Here is a 20271-nt window from a genome sequence, read left to right on the forward strand (position 1 = left end):
ACCTATAAAATAACAAGCAATGAGCTGCTTAGTGAACCTAGCATTCTAGTAGTATGTATAATACTACGCAGACACAATTATTTTAAAATTTCTTCTACAAGTTCTTACAAATAATCTACCAAATTTCCTTTGTCAGTCTAACTTCTAAAAATTCTATAAAATGTCATTAAACTTTTAGAATGTCTTTTCTTTTTTTTTCTTCATTCAACACTTAATGTGTGCCTACTCTGTCTGGTCCTAATTGCAGAACTACCTCATCAAAAAAGAGAATAAAAAATACTTCAAGTATATAAGAAATTACATGCATTCAAAAAGCTAACTGCACTCTGCATAGTATTGCACTCTGCACAGTATTGTCACAGACATCATACATACACATATTACTTATTTTTCACTAAAAATATTAAATAAAATAAGTTAAAACAGTATTGATTTAATTTGATACAACTGTTATTCTTTACCTGGAAAATGTTTTCCTGTAGATTACGTGGGCCTTGCCTAATCAACTCAAGAGTCCAATTTTTTAGTTCTTTGAGAGATATAATGCCATTAGAAGGGGATAAGAAGAAATAGTCAAGAGATACGAATAATAGAAAATAGATGGACTTTTGAGAGATTGAGGAAAATGATGAAATGTAATGAGGCTCAGAAATACAATTAAACAGAATCAGTTAAGATCCTAGACAGAAAAGAAAAGCAGGCAATTATTCCAATAAGCTATAGGTAAAAAAGGAAAAGCTTTTATGCCTAATGAAATTTAAGACATCTTGAGGTCAAAAGACTATAGGTTTTTAAACTCCCAACCTTTTGTATTACCCAGATTCTACTGTGAAGAGAGGATGTGAAACTGATGATTCCTCCATTTTCATGTCAATTTAAAAAAGAAGGGCAAAAGAGTTAGAATTATTTGGCTTCTCTAGATTTTACAGACATTTGTACAATGAAGGTGCTTGTGCATGTCATAGCTAACTTGTTCAAGCTGGCTCAGATAAATCTGTTCTCTCTCCTGGCATCTGGAATAAATAGAGATCTGACAGTTGTCCCCATATCCAACTGCATTCACTCTACCTTCCTCAATGAGGTGTTCTATTAGGCATCAAGGACACATAATTAAAGATAGATTTTTTTTTTAAAAGGAATAAAGAGCTACCATTAAAAAACAGAGCTGCCTGGCTGGTGTGGCTCAGTGGTTGGGTGTCACGGTTCAATTCCCAGTCAGGGTACATACCCGGGTTGTGGATTTGACCCCCAGTAGGGGGCATTCAGGAGGGAGCCTATCAATGATTCTCTCTGATCACTGATGTTTCTATCTCTCTCTCCCTTCCTCTCGGAAATCAATTTAAAAATATATAAAAAAAACAGCTAACATTTATTCATCACTTACATGCTGCATATTGTACTTTACATGTGTTATCTAATTTGATTTCAGAACAGTTCTATGAAGTAGGAATTACCTTTATTTTATACATGTGGAAACTGAGGCTCAGAGAGGTTGAATAACTTGCCTTGAACTCAACTAATTTGACAGTAAAAGATTGAGAAAAAACAGAATAAAGTCTTACTTTAGGGCACAGGAGTGGCAGATATTTTCTCCTCTCCCTATTTCCCAGGTATAAATATCATAAAGCTATGGGTGAGACTTTTGGTTGGGAAAGTGAAAAGATTACAAAGGTTTAGATGAGCTATTAGCTGGACTGGAAGGAGTTCATTTAAAAAAAAAAGATTTCTACTTAAGGCTCTAGAGTTTTTAAAGGCATTTGAGTACTCTTTTTCCTTATTCTCCCTCTTTCATTTGGGTTGAGAGTTCCTGTTTGTATGAGCTAGGAGGGTCACTCTGGGGGTCCAGAGCAAAGAAATCAGGTTGACAGCTGATCAGAGTATGTTCTAATCTTAAAAGAGAAAGAGGTAAAGACATACTTTAGAGATTTTCTTTGGGGATTACCAGCCTAGTTCATCACAGTGGGAAGAAGGTAAGCTCTTGAGGGAAGAATGTTATTACTAAGAATAAAGACTATGCATTTGTGTGTGTGTGTTTTTAAGATGTTTTTCTTAATTGATTTTACAGAGCAAGGAAGGAAGAGGGAGGGAGAGAGAAACATCAATTGGCTGCCTCCCCTACTCACCCCCCCCGCCCCGCCCTTACTGGGGATTGAACCTGAAGTCCAGATATATACCCTGACCAGGAATCAAACACACAACCTTTTGGTGTATGTGATGACAATTCAATCAACTGAGCCACCCGGCCAGGGCTAAAGGACTTTTTTTTTTTTTTTTTTTTTTTAAACTTTAAGAAACAGAAATATGTCTCAGTCTTCTCTGTAAAACTAACAAAATATATGCAATTACTTCAGTAATATTCAAGGAAGAGACAAATCACTAATGAATAGTAGGTATAGAAAAGACAGTCAAATAAGTGGATTTAGATGGCTTTCTTCTTTAGCACTTATTAAGTTTATGACTCAATTCCATAAACTTTCTAGGTTTTAAATGGTTTTTTAACTGTATTACTTATAATTTTTATCTTTACATTTATTTTGCTCTTAACTTTTTCTCAAAAAGATCTAAACAAAAGTTCAAAAGTGTTATATATCTAAACTTTTCTTTGCCAGATCAGATTGGTATCAACTTTGACAAAGTCATTTGGATGATATAAACCAAGTTTTATCACTTGATTCTCGTTCTTTTCTTTCTCTCCTTTTCTCTAAGAAGTCATCTATGACTATCTTTTTTCACTGTTTTTTTTTCACTTATATTTATTCTTTTAATATATGCCATTATCATGTTCTTTCTTGCATGACAATATCATAGATTAATGTCACTATCTTATAACTCTTCTGTTTCATTTTTTTTTTTCTTTAGGTAGACTGGAACACTTTTGGACAATATTCTATGGTTTATATCCTGTATCCTATAGTTTATATCGAATGACAAGAAGCTTTTTCTCCTTTTTTTTTATTTTTTATAGCATCCACAATAGCTTATGACAAGGGAAGATAAGATAGTGAAAGAGGAACATAAGGAATGAAGAAGGTATTTAGCAATTACAGTGCTTACCTAATAGTGAATGAGTATAAATGAGTATTAGCTAAGCATACACAAGGAGGGAAGAGCTGAGATGCCAAATCTTTTGGTACATCAATCAAAGAAAAGCTGAAATTACACTTCACAGTACAAGATTTAAAAAATGCATTTAAAAAAGAGAAGAAGATAAAGAAACGCTATAGGTAAATCACAGGTGTCAGTGATTTAGTCTCTTGACACAGAGTAGGCCCTCTATGAATCGCAACTATGACCTCTATCACATGCCTCCATCTGGAAATCTGTTCGAGGTATTTGAATCTCTATACCTGGAGGAATTTTTTGCACCCCTAAAAATACCCTTAAGCATCTCTTTATAATTAATTACATAGGACTCTCTCTAAGGGGAGATGAAAGAAAGAAAGATTTTTATTTCTGTGACATCTGGCTTAGACTGTGGGATTCCTAACAGCTCTATTGTATTTTCCCAACTGACTAGAGAAATAGCACTCCCAGGGGACACTGTTTTGAAAGTTCCATGTTTTATGTCAAGTTCCCCAAATACAATTTTATTTCTCAATATTTAGTTTATGACAATAATATAAATAGAAACACTAAACAGAGTAAATATTTAATGTTCTGAATTACATGGTTAGAATCTAGAAACATAAATTTGAATGCGATAGGCAGATTTATATTAAGAGTTGTGAGTCATTACACCTTTCTTAGATTAAGATGAGTCCAGCATCCCACAGCACTCCATATCAGATGATCTGTACTCTTAGACCATTAATACATGTGAGAAATAAAAAATGCTTTACCATTGATAGAGTTGTAGAATACTGCTCTTGTGCTCTTCACACTGCTGGCACTGCCCACAGAACCTCCAACATCCCATAGTTCTATATAGTAGGTCTTCTCTACTGGGGTTCCTTCTTTGTAGTCATGAACCTAAAAAATCAATCCATCAAAATACTTATTATAGCCACTTAGGAAATTGGTAAGCACTCTCATTCCAGTTTAAAGCACTGGACACTACTTATCAGCATCCTTCTGACTCCGATCATCATCTCCTCTCTTTCAAACTTCCTCCCTTTAATTCTCCAATTCAAATAATAATCTTTGACCTCACAGGACTCTATATGTACTTCATTGATCCTAACACCTTTCACAGCTCCCCCTTCCACTTCCAAATCCTCCCTTTCTAACTAAGTATAAAATCCATGATTTGTCATTTTAGTCACTCCTTTGCCCCTATTTCACATTAGATTCACCTGATAAAATTCCAACACTAATTATATCCACCTTTTTAAAAAAATATTTTTTTACTGATTTTTTACAGTGAGGAAGGGAGAGGAATAGAAGTTAGAAACATCGATGAGAGAGAAACATCAATCAGCTGCCTCCTGCACACCCCCTACTAGGAATGTACCCGCAACCCAGGTACATGCCCTTGACCGGATTTGAACCTGGGACCCTTCAGTCCGCAGGCTGACGCTCTATCCACTGAGCCAAACCAGTCAGGCCTATATCCACCTTTTTCTTGATTTCCATGTCTACAACCCAGGCAGCTTAATGTGAAGGTCAGGAAAATACACATTCAACCTGATTGGATTCATTTTAACTTTGAAGCTTCCTTCAGTCAATTGCATACAGTAGTTCATTTCCTATTTTTCTCTCCTAGGTAATTATTTCATACTTTCTCTTCTTTTTCAAAATTTCCAATATATCTTCCTTGTTCTCAAATACAGCTAGTAACCTTGCTTCCTGTGACAGAAACAATCAAAAGAGAACTTCAACAACCTGTTCTTCCCATATTTACCCACCTCTCTGCATTTGTGCCTGTAAAATCTATTTTCCCTCCATCTATTAGAGATAGGCTGTCTGTTTCCCTAATGACAAATACCACCTCTTGTGCATGAGATCCCCCTCTTTCTTATCAAAGATGTAGCTCCTCTCACCATCAAATTTTCCTTCTCAGTTGGATAATTCCCACCAGCATACAAATATGCCATAATTTTTCCTATCTTAGAAAAAAATTACCTTCTCTTGATTGCATGTACTTCCTTAAGCTATAATGTTGCTTCTCTGTTCCTTTAAATTAATTAATTTTTATTGTTTTGTGTTCACTACACAAAGTCAAGTATCTTTCCATCACCCTTTATCCTCCTTTACCCTCTTTTATGTCCCTCCATCCCCTTTTTCTCTTGTAATCACCATACTGTTGTTTGTGTCTATAAATTGTTGTTTCTTGCTTAATTCTCTTCATCCTTTTCACTCAGCCTCCCAAAGCCCCTCCCCTCTGACAGCTGTCAGTCTGTTTTCTGTATCTACAAGTCTATATCTATTTTGCTTGCTTGTTTATTTTGTTCATTAGATTCCACATGGAAATCATATGGTATTTATCTTTCTCTGACTGGCTTATTTCACTTATAATACTCTCCATGCTGTCGCAAAAGGTTAAGATTTCCTTCTTTTTTTATGGCTGAGTAGTATTTCATTGTGTAAATGTACCACAGCTTTTTTATCCACTCATCTACTGATGGACACTTGTGCTGCTTCCAAATCTTGGCTATTATAAATAACTAGGGGCCCAGTGCACGAATTCATGCACCTTGAAAGGAATTGTGGGCCTCAAGGCTGTGGTGGGCATAGAAGTGTGTCTCAGCCCATCCTCCGCACCCCTGCCTGACCCCTCCCGCTGTGGCCCCCAGTCCCCTGTCTGCCGGCAGCCCCACTCCCGCTGCCACTGCTCCCACACGCTGATGACGCTGGCCCCACTTGCACCGGCTGACAGGTGTCGCACCAGCAGTGGGTGTGAGTGGGGCCGGTGCCATCAGTGGGTGTGAGCGGCAACTGCTGCCACGATCACCCCTCAGGGGCAGGGGGAAGTGGAGAAACCCTCAGGGGCAATCATGGTCCATCAGCGGCCACTCACACCCGCTGATGGCTCCAATTGATCAGAACCAGTACCAGGTGCCGGCAGCAGGTATGAACGGCAGCTCCAGCGCTGGCAGCAGGTGTGAGCGCCAGGCAGGACCGCAGCACGCTGGAGCAAAGAATTTTCAGTAACCACCAGAGGATTGCTCCAATGACAGCGACCAGCACCCCACCTTGGTCTGGCGCCCCCACTCACTTGCTCCACCATCCCACCGCAGCTGACGCCTGTCATGTTCCGTGTGCACCCCCTGGTGGTCAGCGCACATCACAGTGACCGGTTATTCGGTTGTTTGGTTGTTCTGCTGTTCATAGTAGCCTTTTATTATATAAGACTAGAGGCCCGGTGCATAAAAATTTGACTCGGGGGGGGGGAGGGGTCCCTCAGCCTGGCCTGTGCCCTCTCACAGTCTGGGACCCCTCGGGGGATGTCCACCTGCTGGCTTAGGCCCACGCCCCGGGGGATTGGGCCTAAGCTGGCAGTCAGACATCCCTCTGGCAGCCCAGGAGCCCTGGGGGATGTCCACTTGCCAGCGGGGACCAGGCCTAAGCTGCAATCGGACATCCTTACTGCTGCTGAGGAGGCGGGAAAGGCTCCAGCCATCACTGCTGTGCTGGCAGCTGGCAGCCTGGCTTATGGCTGAGCAGAGCTCCCCCTGTGGGAGCGCACTGACCACCAGAGGGCAGCTTCTGCATTGAACGTCTGCCCCCTGGTGGTCACTGTGTGTCATAGTGACCAGTCATTCTAGTCATTCTGCTGTTAGGGTCAATTTGCATATTACCCTTTTACTATATGCCTGGTGCATGGGTGGGGGCTGGCTGGTTTGCCCTGAAGGGTGTCCCAGATCAGGGTGGGGGTGCCTCTGGGGTGCCTGGCCAGCCTGGGTGATGGGCTGAGGGCCATTTTAAGACTGGCCACACACCCTTCAGGGTGGGGGTCCCTGCTGGAGTGCCTGGCCAGCCTGGGTGAGGAGCTGAGGGCCGTTTTCAGGTTGGCCACACCCCATTCAGGGAGGGGGGTCCTGCTGGGGTGCCTGGCCAGCCTGGGTGAGTAGCTGATGGCTGTTTGCAGGCTGGCCATGGCCCCTTCAGGGTGGGGGTCCTTGCTGGGGTGCCTGGTCAGCCTGGGTGAGGGGCTGAGGGGCTGAGGGCCGTTTTCAGGCTGGCCACACCCCCTTCAGGGTGCGGGGTCCTGCTGGGGTACCTGGCCAGTCTGGGTGACTGGCTGATGGCTGTTTTCAGGCTGCCAAGCCCCCCAGCGGGGACCCTCACCCCATGAGGGTGTGGCCTGCCTGGGTGAGGGGCTGATGGCTGTTTGCAGGCTGGCCACGGCCCCCAGCCACCCAAGCTCCCAGTGGAGGCTGGCTGGAAGCAGGTATCTGGGATTCATTTTTCTTCTATAATTGAAACTTTGTTGCCTTTAGCGGAGGCCACAGCCGGCCAGTGCAGGCGGGAAGCTTGGCTTCCTCCATCGCCGGGGCTACCAAGCCTCCTGCTTGCTCCAGCTCCGTGGCTGCCAGCCGCCATCTTGGTTGGGTTAATTTGCATATAGTTGCTCTGATTGGCTGGTGGGCATGGCTTGGGCATAGCAAAGGTATGGTCAATTTGCATGTTTCTCTTTTATTAGATTAGATCATGCAATGAACATCGGGGCACATATATTCTTTTGAATTAGTATTTTGGGTTTCTCTGTTCCTTTTTATAGTGACAGCCCCCTCAAAGGACTTTTGAGTCTATTCTCGGCTGTGTCTAATTATTATCTTTACATTCTCTTTTAAACTCATTTCTGTCAAAACTTTTTGCCCCAATCGCCCCACTGAATGATTCCTTATCAGGGTCACCAATGGCTTCCAAATTGCTAAATCCAATGATCAATGAACAGTTTTCATCTTACTCTACCATCTAACACAACTAGTCACTCCTCTGCCTTGCAATACTTTCTTCACTTAGCTTCTAGAATATCACACTTTCCTGTTTTTCTTCCCACCTCACTGGCTAATCTTTTGCAGTCTCCATTTGGGTTGTCCTTACCTCTTTATCCTTTAATTGTTGGAGTGTCTTAAAAGATTTTATTTTATTTATTTTTAACTAGATGCCCGGTACATGAAAATTCATGCACTGGAGAAGGGGGTCCCTCAGCTTGGCCTGCCCCCACTCACAGTCCAGGAGCCCTCAGGGGCAGGAGGAGACTCGGTGATCAGGGGAAGGGGACGCCCCCATCATGCCTCTGCTGCTGCCACTGCCGGCAGCGCAAGCCTTGGTTGGTCCTTGTTACCTGAGCCTCGGGTGACTCTGGGCGGCCACCATCCGAGGCTTGCCTGCGCCTCGGGCCAGCTGTGGGCGGCTGTGGGACTGAGGGCGGGTCCGGTCGCACTGTGCACCTGCGACCCCCCGGTGGGGCTGAAAGGACTCAGGGACTCCAGCAGGGCTGAGGGGACTGGGTGCCGCCATCTTTGTAACAGTTAATTTGCATATTCCCTCTTTGTTAGATTGAATTTTAGAGAGAGAAGAAGGGAGAGGTAGAGAAACATTGATGTGAAGGTGAAACATCGATTGCCTGCCCCTTGCACACTCCCCCTGCCATGCTTTGAGCCTGCAACCTGAACATGTGCCCTGACCAGGAATCGAGCTGGCAACCTTTCGGTGCATGGGATGACATCCAACCAACTGAGCCACACCACCCAGGGCTAACCTTATGATTTTAAATGTCCTATGTTGATGAATTCCAAATTTTTATCCATCCTGGACCAATTCCTTGAACTTCAGAGTAACATAGCCACCAGACACAGTTTGAACGTCTAACAGATACCTCAAATTTAACATGTAAAAATAACTTCCTGATCGTCCTCCCAAACCTATTCTTCTCCTAGTTTTGTCTCCGTAAAAGGCAATTCCATCTTTTCAGTTACTTGAAGGGCTAAAAACTTAACAGTGATCCGTAACTTTTTTCATACTGCATATCTAATTTGTCAGCAAATCCTATTGTCTTTGCCTTAAAAATATATCCAAAATCTATTCATTTCTTACCATCTCCACTATTACTACCCAGCTCAGAGCTTCTATCTATCTCTTTGCCTGAATCAATGTAATCACCTCCTAACTGACCTTCCTACTACAGCCTTGCTGGACTCATAGGTCCCCTGCCACCCTCCCCCCACCATTTGCTTTCTATACAGTAGCTACAGTGATCCTTTAAAAAGAAAAAAGAAAATATATATATATATATATATATATATATATATATATATACACTAATAAAAGAGAAAAATGGTAATTGGCGTACGGTGCTACCCTTTTCATTGGCTAATCAGGGCTATATGCAAATTAACTGCCAACTAAGATGGCAGTTAACTGCCAACAAAGATGGCAGCTAATTTGCATATGTAGGCACAATGCAGGGAGGCGAAAGGGAAAGCAGGAAGAAGCCCCCTGCCACTGACAGTGATCGGAAACCCAGGGGGGAGCTAAGAGCCAGGGGGCAGGGCAAAGGCGGCCCTGGGGCCGCCTTTGCCCTGCCCCCCAGCCATGATTGGAGAATCAGGCGCCTTTGCTGCCCTGGCCAGTGATAGCAGGAAGTAGGGGTGGAGCCAGCGATGGGAGCTGGGCACAGTCGAAGCTGGCAGTCCCGGGAGCTAGGGGTCCCTTGCCTGGGCCTAAAGCAGAGCCCACGATCGTGGGGCCACTGCAGCTGCGGGTCCCCGCTGCCCGAGCTGGACACCTCAGCTAGAGGTGTCCTGCAGGGGCAGGGACGGAGCCCGCGCGATCGCGGCACCCCCTGCTGCCACTGCGGGTCCCCGCTGCCCGGGCCGGACGCCTAGGCCAGAGGCGTTAGGCCTGGGCAGGGGCTGAGCCTGCAACCGCGGGGAGCTGGGGGTCCCCTGCCCAGGCCTAATGCTTCGGCCAGAGGCATTAGGCCTGGGCAGGGGCAGAGCGGGAGATAGCGGCGCTGCTGCCGCTGCGGGTCCCCACTGCCCGGGCCGGATGCCTCGGCCAGAGGCGTTAGGCCTGGGCAGGGGCAGAGCGGGAGATCGCGGGGAGCTGGGAGTCCCCTGCCCAGGCCTAATGCCTTGGCCAGAGGCGTTAGGCCTGGGCAGGGGCAGAGCCTGCAACCGCGGGGAGCTGGGGGTCCCCTGCCCAGGCCTAATGCCTCGGCCAGAGGTGTTAGGCCTGGGCAGGGGCAGAGCGGGAGATCGCCGGGAGCTGGGAGTCCCCTGCCCAGGCCTAATGCCTTGGCCAGAGGCGTTAGGCCTGGGCAGGGGCAGAGCCTGCAACCGCGGGGGGCAGGGGCAGAGCAGGAGATCACGGGGAGCTGGGGATCCCCTGCCCAGGCCTGACACCTCTGCCGGAGACCTCAGGCATGGTCAAGGGGCCGATCCGGTGATTGGTGATCGGAGGGTGATGCGGGTCAACTCCTCTGGCCGAGGCATCAGGCCTGGGTGGGGGGCGGAGCGGGGATTGGAGGGATATGATGATCCCCTTGACCAGGCCTGAAGCCTGGGTCAGAGGCGTCAGGCTTGGGCGGGGGGTGGAGCAAGCAATCAGAGGGAGATGGGGGTCCCCTGCCCAGGCATGATTCCTGGGCCAGTGATCAGGGGGAGATGGGGGTCCCCTGTCCAAGCCTGACACCTCTGGCAGAGGCGTCAGGCCTGGGCAAGGGGCTGATCAAGGCGATCGGAGGGTGATGGGGGTCTACGCCTCTGGCTGAGGCATCAGGCCTGGGCAAGGGGCAGAGCCAGCAATCGGAGGGGTCTGGGGGTCCCCTGCCCAGGCCTGACGCCTGGGCCAGAGGCATCAGGCCTGGGCTGGGGGCAGAACCAGTGATGGGGGGAAATGAGGGTCCCCTGCCCAGGCCTGACGCCTGTGTCAGAGGCGTCAGGCCTGGGCAAGGGGCCGATCCTGAGATTGGAGGGTGATGGGGGTCAACGCCTGAGGGCTCCCAGTATGTGAGAGGGGGCAGGCTGGGCTGAGGGACACTCCCTCCCCACACACACACCCAGTGCATGAATTTCGTGCACCGGGCCCCTAGTATGTATGTATGTATGTATGTATGTGTGTGTGTGTGTGTGTGTGTATATATATATATATATATATACACACACACATATACATATACATAAATATATGTTATTGATTTTAGAGAGAGGAAGGGAGAGGGATAGAGATATAGAAACATTGGTGAGAGAGAAACATCAATTGGCTGCATAATTCTACCGGGGATAGAGCCCACAACCTGGGCATGGAATCAAACCATGACATCCTGATTCATAGACTGATGCTCAGCCACAGAGTCACACCAGCTGGGCTACAATGATCCTTTTAAAATGTAAGTTAGATCATATCACCCTTCCACTCAAAACTCTCCAATGGCTTTGGTTGAGACTCTATAGGCTTGTACTATGTAACTGTTCAGAAACAAATTCTAATATAGGGTTTCAGCTATATTAGAAAAAAAGTTAAGAGCCAGATTTTAGTATGGTGATTCAGGGATATATATTAGAATTTTCCAAAATTTTTTAAAGGAAATACACATGCTGACAAAAGCAAAAATCAGTATGTGGGACTATAGCAAATGAAAGAGCTTCTACACAGCAAAGGAAACCATTATCAAAATAAAAATGCAACCTATGGAATGGGAGAATATATTTGCAAATCATATACCTGATTAGGGTTTAATATCCAAATATAGAAAGAACTCACACAGGTCAATAGTAAAACAAAACAAAAACCCCTACAAACAATCCAATTAGAAAACGGGTAGCAGAACTGAATAGATATTTCCCCAAAAAAGATATACAGATGCCAACAGGTACATGAAGGGTGCTCAATTTCACTAATCATCCGGGAAATGAAAATCAAAACCACACTGTGATGTCACCTCACACCTGTTAGAATGGCTATAATCAAAAAGAAGAGAAAATGTGTTGGCTAGAAAGAAAAGGGAACCACTATGCACTGTTGGTAAGAATGTAAATTAGTACAGGCACTATTGAACACAGTATGGAGGGTCCTCAAAAAATTAAAAACATTACAACCATATGATTCACCAATCCCTCTTCTAGATAAAGGTATATGCAAAGTAAATGAAAACAGAATCTTGAAGAGATACCTGCACTCTCATGTTCATTGGAGCACTATGCACAATAGCCAAGATTTGGAGGCAACCTAAGTCTCTGTCAATGGATAAATGGATAAAGATGTGATATATATATATATATATATATATATATATATATATATATATATATATTAATATTATATACAATAGAATTATTATTCAGCCATGAGAAGAAAGGAAATCCTGTGTGTGTGTGTGTGTGTGTGTGTGTGTGTGTCAACATGGATTGACCTTGAGGGAATTATGCTAAGTGAAATAAGCCAGACAGAGAAAGACAAATACTACATAGTATCACTTAAATGTGGAATCTGAATAAAAGGTCAAATTCATAGAAACAAAGCAAAAAAGTGATTCCCAGGGAGAGCCAGTTTTATAGTTGGAGAGTGGGGGAAATAGGGAGAGGTTGGTAAAGAGCATAAACTTTCAGCTATAAGATGAATAAGGTTTGAGGGTCTGGGGTATAACATGTGACTAAAGTTGATAACACTGTATTAATAAAAATACACATAAAATTAAAAATATACATATTTTAAAAGAACTCACATACTATATTTAACAGAATGCTTCACTCTTTTTACTTATTACCATTTTTTGGGGTACAAATCCTTGTATCTAAGAAAAAGTTTTTTTTTTTAATTGATTTCAGAAAAGAAGGGAAAGGGATAGAGAGACAGAAACATCAGTGATGGCTGCCTCCTGCATGCCCCACACTGGGGATCGAGCCCACAACTGGGCATGTGCCCTTGGCCAGAATCGAACCTGGGACCCTTTAGTCAGCGCTCTATCCACTGAGTAGTATGGACTCTATCCATTTAGCCAAACCAGCTGTGGCAAAAAATGTTTAAGTAAATAAGATATTCTATAGGCAGCCAAATTATCATTAGGAGAAGATAATTATCAGACTGACAACAAAGAGAACTGGAAAATCACAGCAGCAGGGACCATTTTGGATAATGGGAACTAATTCTGTAAACTGTATTAAAAGGTATCACTACTTTGCTGTATGGCATAAATAACTGATAATAAAGGTGACATTATATGAGTTCTGTTTAAGAGAGCATGGAAACATATATTTTAGCAAGATTTCTAAGCAAAACCATTGAAACACACAAGATGTTATAAGGAATCAGTTATCTATTATCAAAAAGCTCAGCCAGAATAGATAAAAGAAACATTACCCATATATATGCTGTCTACAAGAGACCCACCTCAGAACAAGGAACTCACACAGAATGAAAGTGAAGGGATGGAAAAATATCTTTCAGGCAAATGAAAATGAAAAAAAAAATTGGGGTAGCAATACTTATATTTGACAAAATAGACCTCAAAGTGAAGGCCATAACAAGAGATAAGGAAGGCCACTTCATAATACTAAAGGGATTCATACAACAAGAGGATATAACCCTGGTAAACATATATGCACCCAATGCAGGAGCACCCAAATACATAAAAAAACTTCTGGAAGATATTAAGGGAGAGATCGACAACAATACAATCATAGTAGGGGACTTTAATACACCACTGACATCACTGGATAAATCCTCTAGACAAAAAATCAGCAAAGAAACAGCAATCCTAAATGACTCACTAGATCAGATGGACTTAATTGACATCTTCAGAACATTTCACCCCAAAGCCATGGAATATACATTCTTCTCAGTGCACATGGGACATTTTCAAAGATAGACCACATACTGGGTCACAGGCAAAGTCTCTCCAAATGCAAGAAGACTGAAATCATATCAAGCATCTTCTCAGACCACAATGGCATAATATTAGAAATAAACTACAATAAAAAATAATCAAAAACACTCAAACACTTGGAAGCTGAATAGCGTGCTATTAAACAGTGACTGGGTTACCAAAGAGATCAAAGAAGAAATTAAAAACATCCTGGAAATGAATGACAATGAAAACATAACAATCCAAAATCTATGGGACACAGTGAAAGCAGTCCTGAGAGGGAAGTTTATAGCTCTACAGGTCTACCTCAAAAAATAAAAAAAAAAAGGTAATAAATCATCTAACTCTACAACTTAAAGAATTAGAAAGAGAGCAACAAGAAAAGCCCAGAGTGAGAAGGAGATAATAAAGATCAGAGCAGAAATAAATGACAGAGAGATCAAAAACAACAACAACAAAAGATCAATGAAACCAAGAGCTGGTTCTTTGAAAAGATAAACAATATTGATGAACCTGTAGCCAGGCTCACCAAGAAGCAAAGAGAGAGGACCCAAATAAACAAAATCAGAAATGAAAGAGGTGAACTAACAACAGACTCCACAGAAATACAAAGGATTTTTAAAAAATACTAAGAACAACTCTACTGCAACAAACTGGACAACCTAGAGGAAATGGACAAATTCCTAGAAAAATACAACATTCCAAAACTCAATCAGGAAGAATCTAAAAATCTCAATAGGCTGATAACTATGGAGGATATTTGAAGCTGTCATCAAAAAGCTTCCAGCAAGCAAAAGCCTGGGGCCAGACGGCTTCACAGGGGAGTTTTACCAAACATTCAAGGAAGAACTAAAACCTATCCTCCTCAGACTATTTCAAAAAATTCATGAGGAAGGCACTCTTCCAAGCTCATTCTATGAAGCCAGCTTACCCTAATACCAAAACCAGATAATGACAACACAATGAAAGAGAATTACAGGCCAATATCCCTCATGAACATAGATGCCAAAATCCTCAACAAAATTCTAGCAAATCGGATCCAACAGTACATAAGAAAGATCATACACCATGACTAAGTAGGATTTATCTCAGGGATGCAGCAAGGATGGTACAATATCTACAAACAATAAATGTGATACAACACATAAACAAATTGAGAGCTAAAAATCAAAATCATATCAATTGATGCAGAAAAAGCATTTGACAAAATCCAACACCCTTTCTTGATAAAAAACTTCAGCAAAATGAGAATAGAGGGATCATATCTCAACATAATAAAAGCCTTATATGACAAACCTACAGCCAACATCATACTTGTTGGAGACCAGGTGTAAGCTGACAAGGTCCTTGCACCCGAAGGGGCTAGCAAGGCTGGGACCCTTACCCACACAGTTTTCCCAGACTTGTTTGGATGGCGATTATCAGTAGAATGAGAGCAACCTTTGTAGAATGAGAACAGCCTTTCGTGGCTTATCAAGAAGTCTGTAACTATTTACTGAGATTTGCTGTACCGAGAACTTGTCCTTCTGCTCTATCTCTCCCTTAGAGATTACGAGGAACAAAGAATACATTCCTCTTGACAGACCTCTTTTCAGTGTCTTGTGTATAAAAAACATTGTGTGGTTAATAAACTTGCTGCAGTTCCTCGATTGAGCTGTAGTCCTCCTGATCCCGCTCTCCTGTCTTTCTTTCTTTTCTCAATTCCCATCTCCCTACCTCAGCCTGGTTCAACCTGTCAGGCTGGCCCTGACACATACTCAATGGGAAAAAACTAAAACCATTTCACCTAAGAACAGGAACAAGACAGGGATGCCCACTTTCACCACTCCTGTTCGATACAAAATTAATGCCAGGAAATCTATGGTATATTTATACACCAATAGTGAACTTACAGAAAGAGAGATTAAAAAAACAATACCATTTACCATTGCACCAAAAAAAGTAAAGATACCTAGGAATAAACTTAACTAAGGAGGTAAAATATCTGTACTCGGAAAACTACAGGACACTGAAAAAAGAGATGGCGGAAGACATAAACAGATGGAAGAACAGACTCTGTTTATGGACTGGTAGAATCACCATCATTAAAATGTCCATACGACCCAAAGCAATTTATAGATTCAATGCACTTCCCTATAAAATACCAACGACATATTTCACAGACTTACAAAGAACTCTCCAAAAATTCATCTGGAATAAAAAAAAAAGACCCCGAATAGCTGCAGCAATCCTGAGAAAGAAGAACAAAGTAGGTGGGATCTGAATACCAGATATCAAGCTGTATTACAAAGCCACTATTCTCAAAACTGCCCGGTACTGGCACAAGAACAGACATATAGACCAATGGAATAGAATAGAGAACCCAGCAATTGACCCAAACCACTCAATTAATATTTGACAAAGGAGGCAAGAACATACAATGGAATCAAGACAGTCTCTTCAATAAATGGTGTTGGGAAAATTGGACAGATACATGCAAAAAAAAAATGAAACTAAATCACCAACTTACACCATACACAAAAATAAACTCAAAGTGGATAAAGGACTTAAACATAAGATGGGAAACCATAAAAATATTAGAGGAATCCACAGGCAGCAAAATCTCAGACATATGCTGAAGCACTATCTTCACTGATAAAGCTAATCTAGGGCAATGGAAACTAAAGAGAAAATAAACAAATAGGACCACATAAAAATAAAAACCTTCTGAACAGCAAAAGATACCATCAATAAAACAACAAGAAAGCCCACTGCATGGGAGAACATATTTGCCAATGTTATCACCAATAAGGGTTTAATCTCCAACATTTACAGTGAACTCATACAACTTAACAAAAGGAAGATAAACAATCCAATCAAAAACTTGGCATCGGACCTAAATAGATACTTTTTGAAAGAAGACAGAAGGTAGGCCAAGAGACATAGGAAAACATGCTCAAAGTCACTAATTATCCGAGAGATGCAAATCAAAACAACAATGAGGTACCATCTCACACCTGTCAGACTGGCTATCATCAACAAATCAACAAACGACAAGTGCTGGAGAGGATGTGGAGAAAAAGGAACACTCGTGCACTGCTGGTGGGAATGCAGACTGGTGCAGCCCCTATGGAAGACAGTATGGAGTTTCCTCAAAAAACTAAAAATGGAACTCCCATTTGACCCTGTGATCCCACTTCTAGGAATATATCCCAAGAAACCAAAAACACCAATCAGAAAGGATATATGCACCCCTATGTTCATAGCGGCACTATTCACCATAGCTAAGATTTGGAAACAGCCTAAGTGCCCATTAGCAGATGACTGGATTAAAAAACTGTGGTACAGCCCTAACCGGTTTGGCTCAGTGGATAGAGCGTCGGCCTGTGGAATGAAAGGTCCCAGGTTCGATTCCGGTCAAGGGCATTTGCCTTGGTTGTGGGCACATCCCCTGTGGGGGGTGTGTAGGAAGCAGCTGATCGATGTTTCTCTCTCATTGATGTTTCTAACTCTCTATCCCTCTCCCTTCCTCTCTGTAAAAAATCAATAAAATATATAAAACAAAACAAAACAAAAAAACTGTGGTACATCTACACAATGGAATACTTCGCTGTGGTAAAAAAGAAGGAATTCTTACCATTTGCAACAGTATGGATGGAACTGGAGAGCATTATGCTAAGTGAAATAAGCCAGTCAGAGAAAGATAAATATCACATGACCTCACTCATTTATGGAATATAATGAATAACATAAACTGATGAACAAAAACAGATCCAGAGACAGGGAAGCATCAATCAGACCATCAAACCTCAGAGGGAAGGTAGGGGAGGGTGGGGGTAAAGGGGAAGAGATCAACCAAAGGACTTATATGCATGCATATAAGCCTAACCAATGGACACAATACCAGGGGGGGGAGGGCATGAGTGGGGGGAGGGGTGGAGAGGCAATAGGGGGATAAGGACACATATGTAATACCTTAATCAATAAAGAGAGAGAGAGAGAAAAAAAAGCTCAGCCACATTACTGAAGCTTTCTTGATCAGTCTCCCTTCCCTCCAAGACCCAAAACCAACCAGGGCGGTTTAGGTACTCCTACTTGCTGCTGAACACCCTGTACACATTTATCATTTCTAACCACACTGCTTTATTTATCTGCCAATATGTCTTCTATTAGACTCTGAGCATAAGGACAGGATCATGTATTATTCATCTTTGTAGGCCCAGAAAATAGTATAGTACCCAGTACATATTAGATGCTTGGCTATGCTTGTTTAAATCAATACATAAATTTAGGATATCTCACCCTCCAAGGTTTTATTATATTCACTTTATTATTTTTACTGAACACCAGTGCTTCTCAAGTACAGTTCTGAGAATGAACTAAATCAAAATTAATAGGAAGCTTGTTAAAAATAAAATTTTTGCCCTAGTCAGTTTGGCTCGGAGGGTAGAGAGGTGGCCTGCAGACTAAAAGGTCCAAGGTTTGATTCTGGTCAAGGGCACATACCTCGGTTGCAGGCTCCTGACCCTGGTCCAAGGCATGCAGGAGTAACCAATCATTGTGTCTCTCTCACATCGGTGTTTCTCTCTGTCTCTCCCTCTCCCTTCCATTCGCTCTAAAAATCAATGAAAAAAAATATCCTTGGGTGAGGATTTACTAGTAAAAAAAAAAAAAAAAGTCCCGAGTTTGATTCTGATCAAGGACATGTGCCCAGGTCGGGGCATGTAGGAGGCAGCTGATCAATGATTCTCTCTCATTATTGATGTTTCTCTCTCTCTCCATCCCTCTCCCTTCCTCTCTGGGGGGGGGGGGGGGGGGAAGAAAGAAAAGAAAAAGGATTCTTGGACCACTCTGGAGCTTTTAGGGTGGGGCTCAAAAAAATCTGTATTTTTAAAGAAAGCTCCCTAGGTGATTCTGTTACATAATTAAGTTTAGCAAGCATTGCAGTACACCACTTTTATCTCTAAAATTATTTAAAATGTCTAATGTTACCTCCCCTAAAAGACTAATTCCTCTAAGAATAGCCACTATGTAATACAATTCCCAGGTAGCATGCCCTCTTAGCATTGAATGTACCAAGTCTGCTACCCAGATCCCTTTTGGCTTCACACAGTCCCAAGCCAGCTTGACAAAAATACCTTCCCTAATCACCTTTCATTGTTTCCCTCAAGAATTAGAAGAGGTGTCCTTCTTCCTTTCCAACTTGTTCAATTAATACTGTTTAACTTAATCCAAATGGAATGAGTCCTAAGAACTTTAAACCAGTGGCTTGTAGTTAGAACATTATATCTTTCACATGGGTGAGTGATCACCAAAGGAAAGCTTGACATTATAAAAGTTATTGCTCTCAACACAATAAGTAGTTTCTTGGTGCTATACTAAGAGTCCAACATGATGGGGGTGGGGGTAATGCCAAACTATAAACAATGTGTTTTACACTTAAATAGGTCATCAAGGATTTAATAACGTCATTACAGACTTTAGAGTTATACAAGGAAAAATTTCGCAACAGGTAGCAAACAGTATGTGCTGATCATCAAATGGGAAAAAGGAGCCATACTCCCTAATGCTGTTTCTCACTCAAAGTTGACTTTTTATTGGAAACCAAATCAAGACTAAGTACAAAAGGTTTTGTCTCATTTGAATAGTTTATTTATTGTTTGTAACTTTTAAAAAGTAAAATCAAATTTAGTAAAGAAAATAAGACACATCAAGAAAGAATGTTGGATGTTATAGATGCTAGTAAGTTTGGTCTGCATCATTATTATTATTATTATTATTAGAGAAATAAAAAGGTAGGAGGTCTTAGAAGACAGTTGGGAAAAAAGAGATGACAGAAAGAGCAACTACTAAAGTGCACCAGGGAGCAGGAACTGAATTTGTCTCATTCACTGCTATACAGGCATCTCTCAGAGATATGACAGGTTTGTTCCAGACCACTGCAATAAAGTGAGTGTCATAATAGAGCAAGTGATAATGTTTTCACTGGTGGAGGGTGTTGCCTTCAATTTGCAAAAATCACAACATCTATAAAGCACAATAAAGCAAAGCACAATAAAAGGTGGTAAGCCTGTACTTTCAATTCCTTGCAGTGTCTGATACTCAGTAGATATGTAATATTTGTACTGAATGAACAATGAATGAATGACTAGTATAGAGGTTGCTGTTAATTACTTCTCCTTTATAGTAACCTTGTTTTGCCTTCAGCCAAGCTCATTTCCTCTTTTAAAAGAAATCTTCACTTTTCCCTTCTATTCTGTATCCATTCACTCCTTTACTTAACCTCTATTTTTTAAAAATGTTTCTATTGATTTCTGTAGAGAGACAGAGAGAGAAAGGAGGGGAGAGAGAAACGGATTGACTGCTTCCTGCATGCTCCCTATTGGGGATGGAGTCCGAAACCTAGGCGTGTGCCCTGACTGGGAATCAAACCGGAGACCTCTTGGTGCATGGAAGGACACTTAACCAACTGAGCCACACTGGCCAGGGCCCTTTACTTAACCTTTACACTTTGTGAAAGACTGATTTAAACCTTTGTC

At 42.2% G+C, this 20271-nt stretch overlaps 1 protein-coding gene across 2 annotated transcripts in view; it reads right to left on the bottom strand.

The window, feature by feature from the left end:
• Nucleotides 1–20271, bottom strand: part of RABL3 (RAB, member of RAS oncogene family like 3) — a 45867-nt gene that overhangs the window by 14963 nt on the left and 10633 nt on the right. For both annotated transcript variants that reach the window (XM_036349198.1, XM_036349197.1), the window contains exon 3: nucleotides 3840–3969. In XM_036349198.1, coding sequence (XP_036205091.1) covers nucleotides 3840–3969 — 130 coding nt within the window. The remainder of the gene's footprint in view (nucleotides 1–3839; nucleotides 3970–20271) is intronic.

The sequence above is a fragment of the Myotis myotis genome, unplaced genomic scaffold (assembly GCF_014108235.1).
Source record: "Myotis myotis isolate mMyoMyo1 unplaced genomic scaffold, mMyoMyo1.p scaffold_m19_p_2, whole genome shotgun sequence".
NCBI lineage: Eukaryota > Metazoa > Chordata > Mammalia > Chiroptera > Vespertilionidae > Myotis > Myotis myotis.